Here is a 20493-nt window from a genome sequence, read left to right on the forward strand (position 1 = left end):
TTGAGACATTTCTGCAAGATGATATTCAGAACGTTCCCCACAGATTATCCTAATACAAAATGCAATACGAATTAAACTTACATTTAGTAGTACCTAAACTGTTACATCTAGGATTATAAACGTGCTGAAATTCTTTATCCTCCCACAAAAACCCCAGAAATTTATATTCAGAGGAAGCTTATGCAGTTCTTTATCCTCCCACAAAAACCCCAGAAATTTATATTCAGAAGAAGCTTATGCAGCATAGCTGATCCTAAAGGCTACAACATATTCTTCTTTTTTTCCTAGAGAGAGGAGAATATTTTCTTTCGTGTTTACTCCCTCCATCTTAAAAAAAAGCTTAAAAAAAAGAAAGTCAGGAACATAACTTAAAAAAGCTTTAAAAAAAAAGAAAGTCAGGAACATAACTTAAGACTGTGTTCGGGAGGAACTCACCTCTCGCGCACGTAAAACGGAGCGAAGCATTTTCTTATGATTAATTAAGTATTTATTAATTGTTTTTGAAAAATGATTTTTTAAAAGCAACTTTTGTGTAGAAATCTTTAAAAAAACACATCGTTTAACCGTTTGAAAAGCGTGCATGCAGAACACAAGGGAGATGTGTTGGAAAAAGTGGGAAAAGAACACAGCCTAGTACTAACTTAATAGCCTAGTACTAACTTAGGGTGTGTTTAGTTCACGCTAAAATTGGAAGCTTGATTGAAATTAGAACGATGTGACAGAAAAGTTGGAAGTTTATGTGTGTAGGAAAGTTTTGATGTGATGTAAAAGTTGGAAGTTTGAAGAAAAAAATTGCAACTACGGCGTTATCTAGATATGGAGTACTCCTAGCTTGTTCTTTTTTCTTTTTCTTTTTTTAACAGAAGGAGTAAACTAGCGACTTGACCTGTTTGGGCCGTACCCTGCAAGGCCCAACCCAAGAAGTCGCCGATACAGTGGTAGCCTACAGGTGCGGCTACCTTATCGGCTTCCTTCCCGTTGGGTTCTATCCGAGACAGCACCGAGAGCTCCGGGAGAGAAGCGCACGCACCTCCGTCCCTCGTCGGGAGCGCAGAAATGGCGACCCTCTCGATGGTCTCCGTCCCCATCGCCACCTCCTCCCTGCCCCTCTCCGCCCGAGGCCGCAGCTCCTCCGTCTCCTTCCCCGTTCCCAAGGTGAGAAGCAAAGCCACCCCTCCCCCCGCCTCCCCCCTCCGCGCCCACTTCTTGTTCGGCCATTTGCTCGCTCGTCCTGTTCCTTGGTTCTGTGCGATTGATATGTGATTCACGCATGACGCATCGTACATCCGTATCACTTATTGCAACTCAACCCCTGGGATCGTTTTGTTATCTTTGCCATCTTGGAGGTTGGGGAGGCTAGTGGCCGTGCTTTGTGTACTACAGTACTAATTTTGAGTATGTGCAATTCAGTAGTTTTTTTTCCGTGATGTTGGAAGAACAGTGTTCCTGTGCAATTTTAGAATTATTGGCATCTGTGAGGAACTAGTATTTATATGCTTGTATGCTTATGAGTTTGAATCTCTGCCCCTAGCACATATCATGTTGGAAGAATGGATAGTGTTACGAAGTAGTATTTCTTTGGACAGCAGAGTGTATATGTAATTCATGTAGGGACTAGGAATAGCAAAGAAGGTTAATTATGCATATAGGATGTAAAAAGAATCGTAATTCCTTGTTAGTACTCCCTCAGTTTCATACTATAAGTAGTCAAAGTTCTTTAGGTTTGACCAAGTTTAAAGAAAAAATTTCCCCACCCCATTATCTTTACTTGCCCAGTCATTTGTAGGCCTGTGCTTTTAACTGTGTTGTGGTTTTGATTCTTTTTTTTTTATTATTGGGTACTGGACAGAAAGGGGGTATTGGTCATGGTGGCCTGCGGATCGAGTGCATTCGTATTGGTGGAGTGGAGATCCCGAACCACAAGAGGGTAGAGTACTCACTGCAGTACATCCATGGCATTGGGCGGTCACGCTCCCGTCAGATCCTCTTGGACCTCAATTTTGACAACAAGGTCACAAAGGACCTCTCCGAGGAGGAAGTCATCACTCTCCGTAAGGAGGTTACCAAGTACATGATTGAGGGAGACCTTGTAATGGCCCTATCCCTTGCTAATTCATCACTTAACTTTTTTTCTGTAATTTTGGTGATTAGTATGGTTACCCTACTTTGGTACTTCCTCCGTTTCACAATATAAGTCATTCTAGCATTTCCCACATTCATATTGATACTAATAAATCTAGATAGATATATATGTCTAGATTCATTAGCATCAATATGAATGTGGTAAATGTTAGAATGACTTACATTGTGAAACGGAGGGAGTAGCATGTTGAAGATTCCTTGAAATTTGGTACCCTTAAACTGATCGTTCTGAAAAAAAAAAGACTCTGTAGTTCTTTTCCCATTTCTGTCATCGTGGATTTATGTTGTGTTGCTAAAATAGAGTTCTGATGTGTTTGCCATGCTTTACAGAAACGGTTTAATCGTGTGGCGATTGAGAGGTTGAAGGAGATTAGGTGTTACAGGGGCATCCGCCACAAGCTAGGGCTGCCAGTTCGTGGACAGAGGACGAAGAACAATTGCAGGACGCTGAAGGGAAGGAGGGCTTCTGTTGCGAAGAAGAAGTCGCCTGCTTCCCAGGAGGAATAAGACACATTGCCATGTATTTACCTTTGGTTCTTTGCCTCTTGTTTATTTTTTGTGTTCTGCTTGACCACGCTCTTGTCTGGTATTATGAGATTTTATGTTGGTGTCGTCATAGATGAATCACGGGTTGTGATCTGTCACTGAAAAAGTTATATTTGTCACCTGTCTTACATGAACTGATGCTAAATTAAGGTTATACTATGTTTTTCAGTCCATCATCTTGCTGTCTCTCTTCTGTTGTCATATCTATGCTTGACCGACCTGTTCCTGATGAATTAACGTATCGCCAGTTTTCTGTCCATTTGTTCCACATGCCACCGTCAGATCTAATGCCTTGTTAACTTTACAAGCTGAAAGAGGAGTATCAGTGTAGCTGAATAATAATATTAGGAACCTGCCTTGCTGATAGCAGCAGACGGGGCTTTTAACTATTTGCCACTCTTACGAATGGTGCTTAACGATTTGCTACTAGACCCACATGTCATAGACACATGAGGGCCCACATGTTATTGGCAGGGTGTGGCAAATCGTTAATTGCCATGTCACAAGAGTGGCAAATAGTTAAATTTCCCGCAGCGGACACCAGTCGAGATTTTGGTTTTTTGTGAAGAGATGATTTAAACTTGAGTTACCAATTACCATGATTACCATGCGTGTGGTTGGAACATGGAACTTTCTGGAGAGAGCTGCTCGGCTCAATCTTGGCTTGTTCACTTTGTTGTCCAAATCAACCATACCAAATTTTGTTACATTTCGGTACTACTGGCTTTGTTTGGTTTGATATCTTACCAAATTTTGGTAGAGGTTTAAGAGGAAGCTTCTAAGACTCCCAAATTTTGGTTTAGTAGTAATGGTTGAAGTATGTTTACTTTATTGTTCTATAAAAATTTGGCAATACCGAAATTTGGTAAAGTTAAGTGACAAAAAAAACAGACCCTTAATAGAGCGACAACAGAAGAGCCATTACAACAAGAAGAAATGAAACGTTGTACTCAGAAAAATTAAAGATAATGATGCTCTAACGGTCCTGCTTGTAGAGTTGTAGGGATGTTGTGTTTCTTGTTTGTCAATTGTCATATGTCAGTGAGATCAGATAAACTAACAATTTTCTGGCAAGCTGACAAAAATGTGATACAATTTTTTTAATTATAAGATATCCATTGATTGATCGATTGAGCACGTTCAGATTTCAGAAACAGTTCGGTTTATCCAATACCCTGATTGTTATTTAACTCTGAGCCGCGACCATGTCTCCTGGTTTTGCATGGCTCCAAAACAAGCTCGAACCATGGTTAATCTTGAACCACGAACCATGATTAACCTTGAACCATGGTTCAGTCTGTTGACAAGTTTATATACCATGGTCCTATATGGTAGAACTTTAACTCCTAAATTTAGCTATATGAGTTACTCCCTCCGTTTCACAATGTAAGTCATTCTAGTATTTTCCACATTTATATTGATGTTGACATCAATCTAGATTGCATCTCACCTAGAATAACTAGGTTCATCAACATCAATATGAATGTGGAAAATACTAGAATAACTATATCTATCTAGATTCATCAACATCAATATAAATGTGGAAAATGTTAGAATGACTTACATTGTGAAACGGAGAAAGTAGGTCTAAAGTGGAGTTGTGGAACTACCTAAACCCAACTCTAACTCTCTAGTTTATTTTGTGATAGAATCTCACCTAGCTCCGCTTCTATTTTAGGTAAAGCTGAAACTGTTTGACTGAGCTGAAAGTGAAGCTGATAGAGCTGAAAGTGAAGCTGTGCTATATATGCCATATTTGTTTTCATAATTCAGCAACACGAGCAGAGCAACTTCACCACAGGAGTCCGTCTGCCGCGGCGGCGCGCGCTATCTCGTCCACTCGAAAACCGCGCGACTCTCCTTCGAGAAAACGCAGCCGCAGCCGAGCCCCCACGTTTGCCGCTCTCCTGCAATCGCGCACACGAATAAGGAAAATAATACTAATAGAATAGTAGTAGAATATACTCTCACGCTTTGCATTGCTACGCTTCCGCTCCCGTGCCGTGCCATGGCGCCGCTCGTGTCGCTCTCGCTCCCCCTCCCGTGCGCGGTGCCCGCCTCGTCGCTCCCTCCGCGCGCGGAGCCAGACGCCTCGTCGTCCTTCCACCCGCCCGCGTCGTCTTCGTCGTCGCCGCGCGGCGGCCGGCTTGCGCTGGCCGCGGCGCAACCGGGCTCCGGGCGCCGTTGGGTAGGGAGGTGGAGGGCGGGCGTGTCGTCCTTCTCCTTCCTGGCGCCGTTCTTCGCGGGGAACAAGGAGAAGGAGAACCGCGAGAAGGCGGAGAGGCTCAAGGAAGAGCTCCTCGCCACCATCAGGCCGCTCGACCGCGGCGTCGACGCCACGGCGGAGGACAAGGAGCGCGTCGAGAAGGTGAGCGGGCGGTCGCCTCGCCTCATCCTTTTCTCCTCAATTTTTCGTGAATTGGGACGTACGAGTAGTAGATTAGTTTGTTGCTTTGCTTGCCTCAGATTGTTCAGCAACTGGAGGAGGTGAACCAAGTGAAGGAGCCACTCAAGTCTGATCTCCTCAACGGCAAATGGGAGCTTCTCTACACCACCTCAGAATCCATACTGCAACCACAGGTCCCTTCTCATCTCAAAAAGAAAAAAAAAATATGTTCTGTTCAAGCATGCAATACATTGCGGATAAAAACCAAAAATGATAGTTGTGTAGTCAGGCTAACCTTTCAGATTGTCAAATTCTGTTCGCTTACTGATGCAGAGGCCAAAGTTTCTGAGGCCGTTTGGGACGATTTACCAAGCAATCAATACTGACACTTTAAGAGCCCAAAATATGGAGACGTGGCCCTATTTTAATCAGGTGATTTCCTCCTAAACTGATTCCTATGTGCCTGTAACATGAAGAGATGATCATTTTGTAATACCTTTCTTTGTTTTGAAGAAAAGAATTCTTTCATAGGAATGATATGCATTATTGCTTTTTTTTTTGAAAATTTTATGCATTATTGCTTTTTATCTGGAATGTTAACTTAAATTTTGAGATCAGCCATATGTGTTATGGTCTTAGTCTTATGGATAAGCAACTCCTGTTCTTTTGCTCTTCTAGACAAAGGAACGTGCTAGCTGAAACACTGGTGAAGTCTTACTTGATTCGAGAAGTGTTCATTTCCTTCTTGACTTCTTCCCACCTTTCTGCTTCTCAACTTCTTGCTCTTCTTGTACCTGCATAGACACACATTTGTATGTACTAACTTGGGCAAATGTGTTCCAATTATTTGCTTGATCACTTGGCATAATATATATGTAATGTTGTCTCGCTACAAATTTGTTTCTGAATAGCATACCCCATGCTGTTGGTAAATTTTCTTACTATTAGCTAGAGATATTATTTCTCTGGAGCATGGTAATGTACAAATATTTACCTCTGCAGGTTACTGCCAACTTGGTACCTCTCAATTCTAGAAGAGTGGCAGTTCGGTTTGATTACTTCAAAATATTTAATTTGGTGAGACATCTATCTCTTATCAATTGTACTTCATTCTATCAATAGTTCATTCTTAAAATGTTCACTCTCATTCTATCTCAACGGTTCATTCTTAAAATGTTTGCACTCGTTCTATCTCAATGGTTCATTCTGAAAATGTTCGCTCTTTTGTTATACCTTGCCAAATTGCCAATTAACTGGCAGGTAGTGACTAGTGAGCATATAGGCATGCTAGCCTGCTACTTCTAAGTAACCATGTGGTTTTGACACGCAGTGATGTTATATTGTTATGATATAGCCCTTTCATTTCCTTGCTAGTGATGTACTACGTAGTATTGTTGTTTGTCCTTCAGTTATGATAAAGTTTCCATGCATGTTAAAGTTGGTGCGTATATAACATAGTCAAATTTCATGCTGCAGTCATGAGTTACTAATTATATACTTCTGTTATGATTAGATTTCAATCAAAGCACCTGGCAGTGGTAAAGGTGAACTAGAAATTACATATCTTGATGAAGAGCTCAGGTCAGCTTCTTTCACCCTATGAATAGCTTTTTAAGTAGTGGAGTTTGATCATGTACCTACCCACTAAAATCGGTTAGTTTTCTCTTGTTTCTACATTTAATTTTAGATCGTTTCTTGTCAAACTAATTTCCCAAAACCAGAAATCCTTTACCCTGCAAATTAAGTATGACAAAAATGCCAATAGCCATACACTTGATATAGGCATCAGAATATATGTAATTTTTGTCTAAAAAAAGAATATATGTGATTTGTAGCTTTTGAGTTTCAAGATAGAATGGTTTGCCAAAAACAAGAAATATGACCATACCAAGAAAATGCAGCCGGGGTTCTATCCTGTAAAGGAAGAGATAGGACCCTGATGAGAAGGGTGGTGCTGACCTTGTCATCGGCTAATCTAGGTTCTTTAGCAACATTTTTCTGTTATGTTTTGTGGTTTTTATTTTTATTTCCTGTTATCGCCACTACACTTTAGTTTCCATGTCGGCTTAACCATTTTGTTTTCGGTTCTTTTGTTCTCCTCGCAGCTGTAATTTTTTCCCCTCATGATGATGTCCAGTTGATAGACATGGTTACTAGTCGCTAATGCAGTAATCAATGATTAAGTTCACTAATATTGCAACAAATTGCTGGTTTCAGGGCCTCAAGAGGCGATAAGGGGAATTTGTTCATACTGAAAATGGTTGACCCAACATACAGAGTTCCATTGTAATAATTTCTAAATGCTGATGTGCACTACAGCTACTATGGCAATTAGGTCCCAGCTGTCCCAAGTATTCTTTTTCAGTCCTGATGTATTCTAAGACATGTAAATATGAATATTTGAGCATAGTTCTTATAGGATACAATACATCAAAAACTGAATCAACTCGATATGTATAGAGCAATGGGATGGTCAGTTCATTCATCCAAATTCTATAATGAATATCTGCATAACTAGGCATAGCAGAACCAGATAACCATAACATAGTAATTATACTAACCTTTTTCTCATGTCCCCAACTGACATGAAAAAGGTTCGATATAGTTTTGTTTGTGTCAGACTAGTCCAATCTACTAGTAGAGTTCCAGATTTCTCCATTCTCTGCATCAAAGTAATGACGTCTTTGGGCTTCTATCTTGTCTTCAGAATGTAGGAGTATGTCATAATTTTTGAAGAGCGGAACTTTTTTTCCGAGGGGACAGCAGCAGCACTTCTACCTTGACCCAGTGACTACTGATTGTGTATACATATTTGAGCTTGTTGCACCCTATAATTTGCTGTCCACTAACACTAACATATTTTGCTGGTGCCACCATCGCATTTTGTGAAGTGAATAATAATAAACTATCCACTAAGCCAACATCAAAACGGCAGCAAATGTAAAGTTAAAACCCACACTTTATAGGTGAACAATGAATTTTCCATATCACCAGTTCACAGTTCTTGTCCCGATGCGAGCCCTTCAGGGCAGCTTATATCCCAATGTTGAATTAACAAAGCTATTCTAAATTTAGAGATTGTCTACTTAGTACTATCCTATTTGAACATTGTTGCAACATTGTTACATTCTATTTGCCATCACGATGACCTGGAGCTTCACAATAAAATGGTTACTCAATTATTGTTCATCTCCAGCCGAGAGCCTAAAAGAAGCTTCAGCCCTTACTTCTTCTAGCTTGCCCAAAAGTTCCTTCATGAACTCGGATTTAGTCCCATGCGTTATGCGAAGTATATCTGCTGCCCTGGTTAAAGACATCAGAGCATCCTCTGTGTACTCAAGCAACCTGCAACAGGAACATCTAGATGTAACTGTAAACATCATGAGTGTGACCCTTTAAGGGTACAAATATTCAAGACTCAAGGAATTTCGAACAGACTTCTGGGTAAGCTATTGACAGCATTTCACTGAAGCTTTTGAAAAAGCATGTCCCTATCCAGCTATCCTACTAGCATTAATTCAGCTAACTTGTTTTAGTAACATGAAATAGCCAAAGGCCAAAGCTTATACTGGACAATGAAAGTTGTTACTCCGCGATATATGAACACAGTAAGTAGGTGAATAGGGAAAAGTATTCCATACCATTCAAGCTTTCCGCAAGTATAGAACTGTAATCCAATCATTGGGTGAAAAGGTGGGTAAATTCCTGGCAGAAGTGCAACAACATTAGTGATCATTGAGTTTTATGTAAGTGTGAGACTGCACGCTGTAAGAAGAGAAGTGCCTTACTTTCATAAACTGGAATTGTCAATCTGCAATACATCAATGCAGTCTGCCAATCTTGTAACTCCATATATATCTGCACAAATAATAGGTGGTTAATCATACTAGATGGTGTGCTCTGTACCCTAGCAGGTTATTTTTACTGTTAATGCTGAAAATATACCTTCAAGAGTGTTTCCCGTGTGTGAAGCAAAGTGATTGACAAAGGATGGTAAAGCTTCCGCTCTAGCTCTTCAATGGTCTTGTACATAGAACCTACCTCACTGTTATCTACTGCCCAAAGTTAAGGTAGCATTTTACAAAATCACAAAAAAATATGATGCAATAATTATATACATTTGCCTCAGATAGCATCTAGTAATAGTGAAAAAGGATACTTCCAGATGAAACTAAGGAAGAGACTTTGTCAGATAATAGTAGTACATCGCTAGCCATCTTTTGTAACTCTTCCCCATCTCTAGAAGTGCTACATTTCTGGCATGTATAACCTTTGTTTCCTACAGATGTTAAATCCAGATAAAAATGTAAGATCAATGATAACTGAAACAGTATTAAAGCTGCAGCTGACATTATGTTTGAATAATCCAATCTATTACATCTCTTCAGTTAGTATTTTTCCTTCGTGATGTTAACCAACCTGCATTAGGCAGAAGAAATCCATCACACTTTTGGTCATTGCATCTGTATCCCTCAAGGAGCGCATCTTCCTCAGAATCCTGTAAGGTTGGGGAAAAAATTATAGCTAGAGAACACTTCATTATCAAGAATGTGTCAGCTTCCCATAGGACATCCAAGAATAGTAAGCAATGAAATCAAAAACCTTAACACAACGGGGACATGTGCAAGTGAAGTAGTAGTGCTTGAGATCGTCCTGTCTCTTCATAGTGGTTGCCGCAGTTTCAATGTAACTTATTGATACCTAACCAAAGATGCGTAACTGACATTGCCCAGAGAAGAAACCCCAAGAAACATGGATTGCAAGCAGAGGAATATATGATAATAAGGAAAAAAACAAAAGTATATTCATTACCTCCTCATTTTTACTTATAGGTTGCAATGCACGAACATATGCTGTCCGACCTTCAAATATCAAAACTGCATTTGGTACACAACTAAGTATACCAGGAAAGGGTAGATGCAATAATAATTATTTATTAAATGATAAAATCGGAGGAAGATGCTAAACGATGAATAAAGGAATAGTATATCACCTGTGGTTAATAATAGATAAAACAGGGTATAGTCCAGTCCCAAGGGGCCTCAGTTCAGGATCACATATGGTATGAGCGTTGCAGGCAAACTGCACATATGAGGCAGAGGATATATTATTCATGCTTACTTCTAAAGGTCTAGCCAGATAATCACCAAAATAGTCCTAGCCACTGCTTAAGGGTGAGACTGGAAGACAACAAATATGAAAAACGGAAGAATAAACATGGACAGAACAATTATTCTTTTTTTTTCCAAAGCTTCTTGGCTTATTCTGGTTTATTTTTCAAAAGGCAGATTCAAGACACGATTCTACTATACTCAAATAAGAGTATAAGACCACAGGGAGGTGTCCTAGATAACTTGGATCCTCATGGTTTTGGAACAAAATTAATCACATCCAACTAGGTCCCAATAGGTTTTAGATGGAAGGTACAAGCAAAATCTCAAAAATAACACCAGGAAACAACTGTATTTTTTAAGCTCAATTATTCATTGGATACATTGTCTTCTATAGTAGTTAAAACATTTTTTATAACCTTATGACTTTGAGTAGCATTACCTTGGAAAAGGTATGTGTAATTTCCTTAAGATCAAGCTCGAATGAAGGAAGAATCAGTTGGACAAGATTGGCCATCTGAGCATATAAAACCAGTTGATTTTTATCAACCTCGGAGATGTCTATATTATGCGGTCAATAAAACATTCACAAAATCAAAGTCAATATATTTGTCATGGATCAAATGTATCAAAAGGGAAGGATACGGGATTCTAATGCATCCACTAGATTGTAGTTATCTGTTCCTGAAGATGGAATAGCCTGGCAAAACAACCAATATCAAGTTACCAACATGCAGAAAACTTCAACATGCCATGTATACAAAAATATCATCATTGACATGATGCATTATATTTTTACATCAATCAACTAGACAATACCTTGTCATCCTGCAGTTTTCTTCTAAGTACAAGCCGCACCATCAAACGAATTGTGGGAGTAAGCATCTTCTTTCTATCCTCTGTAAGCGCGGCGATTGCTCGACATTCAAGTTGATGAAGCTTCCATTCTTCTCTCTGCGGTAGCAACATATCGCCAAAAAAGTTACACCATTGAAAGCAAGAGGAATCACTATAAATAATGCATGTAACAGTCTCCGCACAGCACATGATCACAAAAGCAAGTCTCTGCATATCAAATGCGTGTAACAGTTGAAGGACAGAGTCAGCACCTGACACGCACTCCCACAGTACCAAGCAACTCGACAAACGGAGCACTTCCTCAGGTTTCTGGAGGCGAAACAATTGTCGCAGTTGGAGCCCACAGAAATCTTGTTTGGTGTAGAAGCGTAAGGCTCTTGCGAAATAACGACTTCTCCTGCAGACGCAGAACCCCCCATCATCATCATCGCGGCAACAGGAACCATAATCCCAACTCAATGAAACCGCATTGCAGCAGCATCCACTACGGATGGCCTCAAGCCTTCCGCCTGGGCATTTCGCCGAGCGGTTCGCGAGCAGCCGCCCCCTGCCTTGCTTGGCCACCATGGCACAGCGCCCGCCTTTCGATCAGAGAAGGGGGGGTTGGGTTTACCTGGGAAGAAGCTGCGTGCGGCGAAGAGGCCGCGGCCCTTCCCGGGGACGGAGGCGACGGCGAGGTCTCGGCCGGCGAGCTCGTCCCGCAGCTGCTCCTCCCACGACGCCATTCCCCCCGCCCCGACGCCTCTCCTCTCGAGAAGGTTCGAAAAAAAAAAAAGGAATAAGTTCATTTGAGGTCCCTCAACCGAAAAACCAGACACAACGGGTCCCTCAACTATCAAAACCGGTGCAGATGAGATCCCTCGGTGGTTTTAAGAGCGGTTTTGGCTGACGTGGCGCCTACGTGGCTAATTTGACTCGGTCTCATTTAATGTGGCATTGACGTGACGCTTACGTGACAATTCGAACCGAAAAAATAATAAAACCCGTAAGACCCACGTGTCAGTTCACACCCAAAATAATAGAAAATGGTGGGACCCACGTGGCCCCCATGTCATCCTCCCTCTTCTCTCTCTATCCTCTCTCTCCCCTGCACCTACAGAAGGGCGGAGCAGCGGCGGGCGGTGCTTAGGAGCTGAGACCGGACCTTCGCCTGAGCCGGAATCACCGTCGGCGACGCCCACACCGCCTCATCCACCCTCTCTGCCAGCTTGAGCTGCTGAGGTTGGATTGCTTGGATGGACGGCGAGGCGGATGGCGTGCGTGGCGGTCGGTGAGGAGGAAGGGGAAGAAGGGGAGGTGGCGGTGGCGGCGAGGCGGGTGTTGGTGAAGCGGGCGACGCGTGTGGCTCGGCACCTTCGACACGCCGCCGCTGCTACCTCCAAAGAAGCCGATTCCGCCGCCGTCGGTGACGGTGGCAGTAAAGGAGGAGGCCATCGAGCTCGCGGCGGCAGCGCCGCCGCCTTTCGTGCCCCGGCCGATGTGGCCCCTGCTGGCCGACGGCGGGAAGCGCAAGAAGCAGTCGGGCTACGGTGGCCGCATCCCCGCCCTCAATACTTTGACGCCACTGTCGAACTCCGTCTCCTTCTCGAGCGCGGTGGCAATGGTGGACAACGGCTTCTTGGCGTGCGCCGTGGCGATGGCGCCGGATTCGTTGTCCTCATTGTTGGAGCCCGCAGTCGGGCGCTCCGACTCCTCCTGTGGCCAGCCGCGTGAGCAGCCATGCGCGGTCACCACCACGGAGGCCGCTGAAGACGATGGCCCGCCGGAGAGGGAAGGCGACGGCAAGGGTGGAGGAGCAGGGCGGCAATGAACTAGTTTCTTGCGCTAATGCATGATGTGAAACTTGCAGGCGTACTCTATGTGTGTGTGCAACAATGGCGTTGATGCGGCGGAGAGTTGGGAGCTACATTTGCTTGGAGCTGTGTGGCTCGGTTATGAATCAGAGGCTGTACTCTTCTTGGACTGGAAGCAGCTTCGGCCTATGATACAATCAAGCGCATGATTCCAGTAGCAGAGGAGGTAGTCAAGGCTAGAGAGATTGTAACCAAAGGTGGGGCCGCCGGGAGTCGACCGTGCCCTCCAATCCCGGTAATCCCCAGCGAGGCCAGCGACAGAGGAGGTCGCGGACGCGGTGGGGACGCGGAGGACGGCGCAGTGGCTGGCGGCCTGACGGCGACCGTCGAGCACTGCGCACGGATGAAGAGTTGGGTTACGGGGCGATGCGCGGCGGCCTAGCCTGTGCCCTCTGTGCGGGAGGGTGAGGCGGCGCGCGCGCATCGGTGCGGCGGCACGGGGGGAGTCGTCGAGCCGGCGACGACGGAGGAGCAGGGCGGCGCGCCGCCCATGGCGAGGACGCTGTCGAGGTCATCTCTGCCGTCCCCACGGCGCCCAGAAGAGAGGGGAGATAGGGGTGAGAATGACATTTGGGCCCCACCGTTTTTATTAATTTTGTGTGTGAAACTGACATGTGGGTCCCATGGGATCTATTATTTTTCTCAGATCGAATTGCCACGTAATGCCACGTAAGTGCCACGTCAGATGAAGACCGAGTCAAACTAGACACGTAAGCGCCACGTCAGCCAAAACCACCATCTAAACCGCCGAGGGACCTTATCTGCACCGGTTTTGATAGTTGAGGGACTTGTTGTATCTGGTTTTCCGGTTGAGGGACGAAAATCGGATTCATTCACAAGTCAAGAGACCTCCGATGAACTTATTCCAAAAAAAAAAAAATAGGCACAGTTCGCAACCAGCCTAATAGGCGAAAGGCCCAAGTGAAAAAAAAGGCCCAGCAACTTGGCTTGGGCCAGGCCGCATTCCGAGCTAGTTTTCCAAAAAAAAAAAGAAAAAAGTCCCTCCCTCCCTCTCTCTCTCTCTGTTTCTCCAGTCTCCACATCACTGCGTGTCTGCGTCGCCATCGCCGCCTCGCTGCGACTGCATTTCAAATTTTTCGGGGACTCATCCCCATTCCCACCTCCTCCTCCCCCACCAAGCTCGCTTCCGATTCGCTTCCATGGCGGCCTCCGACCACGCACGCGCATAGAGGGTGCGCAGGCTGCCCCCGAGGCCTGCCGGGCCGCAGCGCCCGCCGCTCGTTGGGAACCCTAGCGCGCCGCCCATCTGCACCTCCGGCGAGATGCCTGTGGGCCCCGCCGCAGCCGACGCCGCTGACGATGGAGAGGAGGGATAATTTCCTTCAGCCCCCTGCCGCCGCCGCCGCCCCAGCCGCCGGCGGCGGAAAGGGCCTCCCGGTCCCCGCCACAGGGGACGCGACGAACCTGACCTCGTCGTCGAGCTCCACCTCCTCCCTCACGCTGTCCCCTCCGGACTTCCTGCGTCAGGTTCAGGCCGCGCTGAAGCGGCATAGGCCTACCGGTGAGTGGAATCTAGCCCTGCACTCCCCTGCTGTTGCTTCCGCCTAGGGTTCTAGTTACCCGTTTGACGCTTGTCCTCGTTCAAACCTAACTGGAGTACGTTGGAATTCACTAGTACCAGACATTCTACATGGGGTTACTGATCTGATAATTAGCTAGTTTACTGGGGACTCTGTATCAAATTTCATTATTAAGCTTGTTTTGAAATTTTAGATATCAATTGTGATGTTGTTTGATGAACATATTGGTCGGAATGGATTTATTTATCTATAATGTGCCGTTTATTCGCTTTGGATTGAATGCCTCGTAGGTTCGATGCAGTCCAATCAACCACGAGCAACCCGAGTCCTGGTGTCCCGAGGTGAGGGCTCAACGAAAGCTGTTGCCAACCCTTCTGTGGCACAAAATCCGGAAGGCAAGGTTATGCAGCAGAGGAGAGGCCTGCTGGGGGCTTCCAGGTTGCGAAATGCAGCTCCTGATCAGAACAAAGCTGTTGTCTCAAGTCAAGACGAATTGTTGTTGACTACGCCTTTGACATTGGGAACTATCACTGATACCCATGATCAGAATGGTGGTCAGAACCACCAGCCGAAAAGTGACACTGATCTCTTGGTGGATAGGAAGAAATCGTCAATGGAAGTTTCTTCCTCCCAGATGGCATCCGCAAATGCATTGGTAGGGGAAGATTTCAAAAAAGACCTATTCTATTTGACTAGCGATCCGCAGTTAACTTCTCAGAGTAAGATTCCCCCCTTTCTGGCTCCTTTGAAGTTCAATTCAAACTTGAATCCATGTTTAGTTATCAGTTTACGGTGCAGGTGATAATGTAGGTGTAACTGCTGGTAGTAGAATGGACAGTATGTTGTCTTATCTTCATTCTGTTTCATTGACAGCAGGAGATAATTTTCCTGTCGCTCAAGTAGCAGATGATCAAGGCAAGAACCACAAGGAGATTGGGATTGCTAGTGCAGCAGTTGAGATGGATATCAAGTATGATGCAGCTAACTTGTCCCGAAGAATTGATGAGGCTTGTGATCAGAATCATGGAGAGCCAATGACTCGTTGCTCTGCCATGGGTTCATCAGTGACTGCTGTATCTTTATATTCAGGGCCTACTATTCAAAGTAAAAGTGCTGCTCAGATTGATCAATATGCTTCACCAGCTCAGATGCCACAATGTGGCAGAGAATCATCTGGTGTATCAGGTCATGGCTCTCAAAAACTGCATGGAGTGGCAATGAATCATGCTGATTGCAATACCAACAAACAGCAGGTTGATACCAATGGTGGGATGGACAAACCTGTTTCTAGTAGTGCAGTTTGTTTGCCATCCCAAGGGTTATCTGGGAATGATCAATCTTTGTCTGCCAAGGATGATGGTGCTCCTAGACGAAGCAAGGTTGAAAAGGAGTGTCGCAAAAAGAATTATGATCCGGATGTATTCTTTAAAGTGAATGGAAAACTTTATCAGAAGCTAGGTAAAATAGGGTCTGGAGGCAGCAGTGAAGTTCACAAAGTTATATCAGCCGAGTGTACAATATATGCCCTGAAAAAAATAAAACTTAAAGGTCGGGACTACCCTACTGCCTATGGCTTTTGCCAAGAAATTGAGTACCTAAACAAGTTGAAAGGAAAGAGTAATATCATACAGTTGATTGATTATGAGGTACTAGTTATTATTCTTATCTCCATTATTTTTTTAATGACATTATTTGTGGTTGGAATGTCAAAAGTTGATGCCGGTACCTCCACTGAAAAGATTATTGTGTAATTTGTTTTTTGTAGTATCCGAAATTGAGCTTTGGATGTGAGTTTCCGCTGCAATATATTGCTAGTAATTATGAAATTATGGTCATATGAAAGTACTTCCGAACCCAAAGTTAAAAGATATTGCTTTTTGTGTGACTAAACCTGGATATTGTAGGTCTAATGGTTGGTAAATGTTTGTCTCACTCCCTCTAAATTTATGATGCCTTGGAAATTCATAATTTCATATGTCCAGGATACCTGTTGTTATTGAAACAGACTAATTTGATATCATGTACAAAGAATTTACTGTTGCTTCATCACCTAAACAAAGATAGCATTGCTTCTGTTGTAGCAAAAAAATGTGTTTCTTGACTTGTGCAATTATGTAACCTTCTAGTCCCTAATGGTCTTTTTTTATTATTATGTAACCATCATATTATAACTTCTAGCTCGGTTATCTTTCTAGAACCTATAATATAGAAGGATTAAGGGTTTATGACTTTATGTTAGCTCAAAAGAACCGCTACCATCTTAAGTATTGGCATTTTTTCAATGTTGTAGTTTGAGAAACTCAAGAAGTAGTTCAGTTTTATTGTTGGAAATTCTTAATAGGCACATGCAATACTACCTTCCCTGTGGTTTGTTGGTATCAGTTGCACTTTCCTATAATATGCATATGCATACCCATATGATCCATATTTTTGCACGGAAGTTTGATACACTGTAAAATGTAAACTTGCTCATCATTTCTATGTTTTCTGCATTGAGTGTGACCAGTACCTGTTGATGTATTCTTAAAATTTTTATCACCTCCTTCAAATTTCCAGAGCCCAACATCTTTTAGAACTTCCATTCTTCAAAAAAAAATATATAACTAAGCGATATAGAACTTTCTGGCTACAATTTATAGGTTCCAAACTTCCAGTAAAAATGGAAAATGTGTAGTTCACTACATTTAAGAAACTAAACATTATATTTTAAGTAACCTTGTCACTGATGATTGATAATTTAATATTTCAACCGACCATGATGTATGAAGACCAATTTAAGCATATGTGGACTTCGATAAAATATGCTATTATCTAATTGACCCTTTATAATTTTGTTGTCAGGAGATAATATTGTTTAATCTGCCTTTGGATTTTGTCTGTGCCAGGTCACTGATAAAAGTTTGCTTCAAGATGATTCGCTGTCACCCAGAGATGGGAGAATTAAGGATGATCACTACATTTATATGGTCCTTGAGTATGGTGAAATTGATTTAGCTAATATGGTTGCTCAGGAGTGGAAGAAGAGGAACACCTCAAATATGAAAATAGATGAAAATTGGCTACGTTTTTATTGGCAGGTAACTTTTCTTTTTATGCAATATAGCTGAAACAAGATACAAATGGGTCAATAGAAACAATTGTGGTCAACCTAGTAAAATGAAGGTGATCAACCCTTCTGCTGTAGGGTATTTGTCCACAAAAGAAATATCTTCTAATCTGTATGACAAATGTACTGTTGATTCACGGAATTTATCTTAGAATACCATAGACCCATAGTATCATTACATTTCGTAGTTACCCACTATTATTGTTGGTTTTAATACTACTGAATGGTTATATACTTAGACCAAGCGTACTTAGCGGCAGCTGATTTGCTAGCAATTTGTTGATTTGTTATATCTTTAATTGATCAATTGTTAGTTGAGCAAACCATCCATGTAGTAATCCGAGAACTTGTGTAGGCTTGTAGGAATGCTCTCGATTTATGAATCCCTCAACTGAAGAATTCTGTAGAGAAGTTCTGTACATTTGCTCTCAGTACATACATATAGGCATGAGCTTTCCAAATTTCATTCTGACATATTCTGCATGGAGTATGGTACAAATATCTGTAAGTTTGTACCTTCGTGTTGCAGTGCTTACCCTGTTCATTCTGTTTACCAAGAAAGTTGTGAATAAAGTGAGGCAACATCTCTATGCAGTGCTTGCACTTAATGTAACATGGTTTTACAGTTCATGCTTATGTTGTAAACTTGTAAAATAGGAGGCAGCATGGTTCAGTATGATATATCACATAATGTCATGTGCAACTTTCACCTTTGTCCATTTTGGTTAGGCATGCATTTATGTAGAATGTCACAAAATGGTTGATATAGTACCTATATTATGCTTAGGGTTTCTCTGATTCTGGGTTTTATAAAATATAGTACCTTATCAGTTTTCCTTTGTGCTGTAGCAAATGCTTAAAGCTGTCAATACAATACATGAGGAACGGATAGTGCACTCCGATTTGAAGCCTGCAAATTTTTTGCTTGTGAGGGGTGCACTGAAACTTATTGACTTTGGCATTGCTAAAGCAATAATGAATGATACCACAAACATTCAACGTGATTCTCAGGTACCAACAGATGATTTGGGATGTAGCATTCATGGATATATTGGTTAAGAATATCGATGTCCACTACAGATATTGTTGTCTTGCTTTCTAATCGTGGTTTCTCACTGTATTGTGCAGATTGGAACACTGAACTATATGTCACCTGAAGCATTCATGTGCAATGAGCAGGACTCGGGTGGTAATGTTATCAAGTGTGGACGTCCATCTGATATTTGGTCTCTTGGTTGTATTCTTTACCAGATGGTGTATGGTAAGACACCATTTGCTGATTACAAGAATTTCTGGGCCAAGTTTAAAGTTGTTACTGATAAGAACCACAAGATCAAGTATGAACCGGTAGATAATCCATGGCTTATTGATTTAATGCAACGATGCCTTGCATGGGACCGAAATGATCGATGGAGAATACCTCAATTGCTTGAGCACCCGTTCCTTGTTCCTTTGGTTCCAAGGGATTTACCTTCAATTGACCAAGACCCGTGTAGGTTGCTGATGGAGAGGGTTAGAGTTCACTGGGCCAATCCCAAGCTTCATAGTTTTATTGCAGAGCTCGAGAAGGATCAATGCCGTCCAGCCACTCAAATGTAAGAGAGCTTTACATTGATAGAATGTGGATATGCGATGCGTATGTCCAGTTATGCTAGAAGCATCTTACTGATACACAACAAGGGGACAAGCTGACTATAGCTAACGTTATAGCTTATCTGATTATTGAAATTGCCTACTATATTCATATATATTTGGTTATTAGGAAGCTTGCTACTGTGTGCCGTCAGAAGGTGGGACATCTTTTTATCACGCAAGATTTTCCTCAGATGATGTATTCCTGTTACTGCTTGAACTAGGAGGTAGGCAGAACCTTAAGTAGCACAAGTGATTTAGTATCTGTATCGCTTGGTTCCTTTGAATTTATTGTTGTAATCTGTAAATAGTACTTGCATGAGTAGGAAACTGGGAGCATTTTTTTGTGGTGCCCTTGGCATTGTACGCTCCATATTTGCGTGAGTAGGAAACTTGGAAGTTGATGCAATTGTTTGTCAGAATCGGTGTATGTTCAACAGGGCAGAAGCTTTGCCGGCCATACTTGACTCTATTGGTGCTTACTTGGTTCGTCTTTTTCTTTTTTCATTGATCCTCTTTTTGTGATTGAAGTGAACCGAGCGAATCCAAGGCCCATCCTCAGGTACAGATAGTCAGGTGTATGTTCACGTCGGCGCAGTGGCGCACTCATGTACTGTTCTCACTTATCCTAAAGCTGAGGCGGAGTGGCATACTCCCTTTAAAAAAAAATCAATTTAGGATAAAATGTGTTGTTCTAGTATATGTCATGTTCTATTCTAGATTGATTATTTTTGGGACAGAGACAGTAAGCCGGGAGTAGTAGTTTTTCTTATGATCATAAGCCATTATTCGCCACTGGCTAGATGCTAAAAGATGAATGCATTGCAGGAGGTGAGAGGGAGTCGGCCGGCCAGGCAGCGTATGGTCCTCACTCCTCTGCCAGTTAGCCCCTGCCAGCTCCTGCGCTGCTCCGGCCGCCGGCTGGCCGGCACCGGGGGGGGTCCCCCGGCGGCGGCCAACCCCGGCTGAGCTTTGATGACGCGCAGCCGAGTGACAGAAAGCGAAGGGCGAGACTGCCACTGCCACTGCCACTGCCACTGACGCCGGGATTGGGTCGGACTGACCGAGCAGCCCACTCATCATGGAGTCATGGGGCGTAGTACGTGCACACACTGGCTCGAGCTATCATTGGTCTCGTTGCTTTTGTTGTTGGATGGAGAATCTGCATGCAGCGCCGACGGCGTCACGGATTCGCGGCTGCGCGCGCGCGCTGCTACGGATCAGTTTTTTTGGCGCCGCCTCGTGGGGGAAAGCACACTGTTTCCATGTCAGCTGAGCCCTTCCCTTCTCTCGAGCGGTAGTGCGCTGCTACTGTGCG

At 43.2% G+C, this 20493-nt stretch overlaps 4 protein-coding genes across 12 annotated transcripts; 3 read left to right on the top strand and 1 right to left on the bottom strand.

The window, feature by feature from the left end:
- Positions 1 to 962: 962 nt before the first annotated feature.
- LOC4333848 (small ribosomal subunit protein uS13c) lies at positions 963 to 2864 on the top strand. The gene is made up of 3 exons (XM_015773362.3): positions 963 to 1155; positions 1850 to 2089; positions 2473 to 2864. The coding sequence occupies exons 1-3, from the start codon at positions 1057 to 1059 to the stop codon at positions 2647 to 2649; spliced, it is 516 nt and encodes a 171-aa protein (XP_015628848.1). The 5' UTR covers positions 963 to 1056; the 3' UTR covers positions 2650 to 2864.
- Positions 2865 to 4657: 1793 nt separating this feature from the next.
- On the top strand, positions 4658 to 7559 carry LOC4333849 (probable plastid-lipid-associated protein 4, chloroplastic). Its single transcript, XM_015776826.3, has 6 exons — positions 4658 to 5056; positions 5155 to 5268; positions 5408 to 5506; positions 6077 to 6151; positions 6588 to 6655; positions 7292 to 7559. The coding sequence occupies exons 1-6, from the start codon at positions 4697 to 4699 to the stop codon at positions 7362 to 7364; spliced, it is 789 nt and encodes a 262-aa protein (XP_015632312.1). The 5' UTR covers positions 4658 to 4696; the 3' UTR covers positions 7365 to 7559.
- A 456-nt stretch (positions 7560 to 8015) lies between these two features.
- Positions 8016 to 11823, bottom strand: LOC9266585 (histone-lysine N-methyltransferase ASHR1). Of its 4 annotated transcripts, none has more exons than XM_015776824.2 (14): positions 11657 to 11823; positions 11295 to 11440; positions 11005 to 11139; positions 10831 to 10885; positions 10628 to 10746; positions 10068 to 10156; positions 9887 to 9968; positions 9677 to 9775; positions 9494 to 9572; positions 9234 to 9353; positions 9020 to 9126; positions 8863 to 8932; positions 8716 to 8779; positions 8016 to 8419 (listed from the first exon to the last, which is right to left on the bottom strand). In XM_015776824.2, exons 1-14 carry the CDS (start codon positions 11766 to 11768, stop codon positions 8254 to 8256), a joined length of 1443 nt encoding a protein of 480 aa, XP_015632310.2. In that variant the 5' UTR covers positions 11769 to 11823; the 3' UTR covers positions 8016 to 8253. The 4 variants fall into 4 exon arrangements, with proteins under 4 accessions (XP_015632310.2, XP_015632309.2, XP_066165199.1 ...); XM_015776823.2 differs by having other exon boundaries at positions 9020 to 9129; XM_066309102.1 differs by lacking the exon at positions 9677 to 9775.
- Positions 11824 to 13009: 1186 nt separating this feature from the next.
- LOC4333851 (serine/threonine-protein kinase MPS1) lies at positions 13010 to 19635 on the top strand. Of its 6 annotated transcripts, none has more exons than XM_066309100.1 (6): positions 13010 to 13453; positions 14728 to 15156; positions 15311 to 16083; positions 17323 to 17514; positions 18393 to 18554; positions 18672 to 19635. In XM_066309100.1, the coding sequence occupies exons 1-6, from the start codon at positions 13387 to 13389 to the stop codon at positions 19140 to 19142; spliced, it is 2094 nt and encodes a 697-aa protein (XP_066165197.1). In that variant the 5' UTR covers positions 13010 to 13386; the 3' UTR covers positions 19143 to 19635. The 6 variants fall into 6 exon arrangements, with proteins under 6 accessions (XP_066165197.1, XP_066165198.1, XP_066165196.1 ...); XM_066309101.1 differs by having other exon boundaries at positions 13061 to 13453; positions 15314 to 16083; XM_066309099.1 differs by having other exon boundaries at positions 13241 to 13453; positions 15236 to 16083.
- The last annotated feature ends 858 nt before the right edge of the window (positions 19636 to 20493 follow it).

This window comes from Oryza sativa, chromosome 3 (assembly GCF_034140825.1).
Source record: "Oryza sativa Japonica Group chromosome 3, ASM3414082v1".
NCBI classification, from domain to species: domain Eukaryota; kingdom Viridiplantae; phylum Streptophyta; class Magnoliopsida; order Poales; family Poaceae; genus Oryza; species Oryza sativa.

Excerpts from the sequence above, each read along its gene's own strand:
- LOC4333849 (XM_015776826.3), top strand. The coding sequence starts at position 4,697 with ATGGCGCCGCTCGTGTCGCTCTCGCTCCCCCTCCCGTGCGCGGTGCCC. Across the intron at positions 5,269-5,407 it reads AATCCATACTGCAACCACAG|AGGCCAAAGTTTCTGAGGCC; the intron begins GTCCCTTCTCAT and ends TTACTGATGCAG. Across the intron at positions 6,656-7,291 it reads TATCTTGATGAAGAGCTCAG|GGCCTCAAGAGGCGATAAGG; the intron begins GTCAGCTTCTTT and ends TGCTGGTTTCAG.
- LOC4333848 (XM_015773362.3), top strand. The coding sequence starts at position 1,057 with ATGGCGACCCTCTCGATGGTCTCCGTCCCCATCGCCACCTCCTCCCTG. Across the intron at positions 1,156-1,849 it reads TCTCCTTCCCCGTTCCCAAG|AAAGGGGGTATTGGTCATGG; the intron begins GTGAGAAGCAAA and ends GGTACTGGACAG. Across the intron at positions 2,090-2,472 it reads ACATGATTGAGGGAGACCTT|AAACGGTTTAATCGTGTGGC; the intron begins GTAATGGCCCTA and ends CATGCTTTACAG.
- LOC9266585 (XM_015776823.2), bottom strand. The coding sequence starts at position 11,768 with ATGGCGTCGTGGGAGGAGCAGCTGCGGGACGAGCTCGCCGGCCGAGAC. Across the intron at positions 9,969-10,067 it reads TTATCTATTATTAACCACAG|TTGTGTACCAAATGCAGTTT; the intron begins GTGATATACTAT and ends TGGTATACTTAG. Across the intron at positions 9,354-9,493 it reads ATTTCTTCTGCCTAATGCAG|GAAACAAAGGTTATACATGC; the intron begins GTTGGTTAACAT and ends TAACATCTGTAG.
- LOC4333851 (XM_015776821.3), top strand. The coding sequence starts at position 14,217 with ATGGAGAGGAGGGATAATTTCCTTCAGCCCCCTGCCGCCGCCGCCGCC. Across the intron at positions 14,419-14,727 it reads GAAGCGGCATAGGCCTACCG|GTTCGATGCAGTCCAATCAA; the intron begins GTGAGTGGAATC and ends AATGCCTCGTAG. Across the intron at positions 17,515-18,392 it reads GGCTACGTTTTTATTGGCAG|CAAATGCTTAAAGCTGTCAA; the intron begins GTAACTTTTCTT and ends TTTGTGCTGTAG.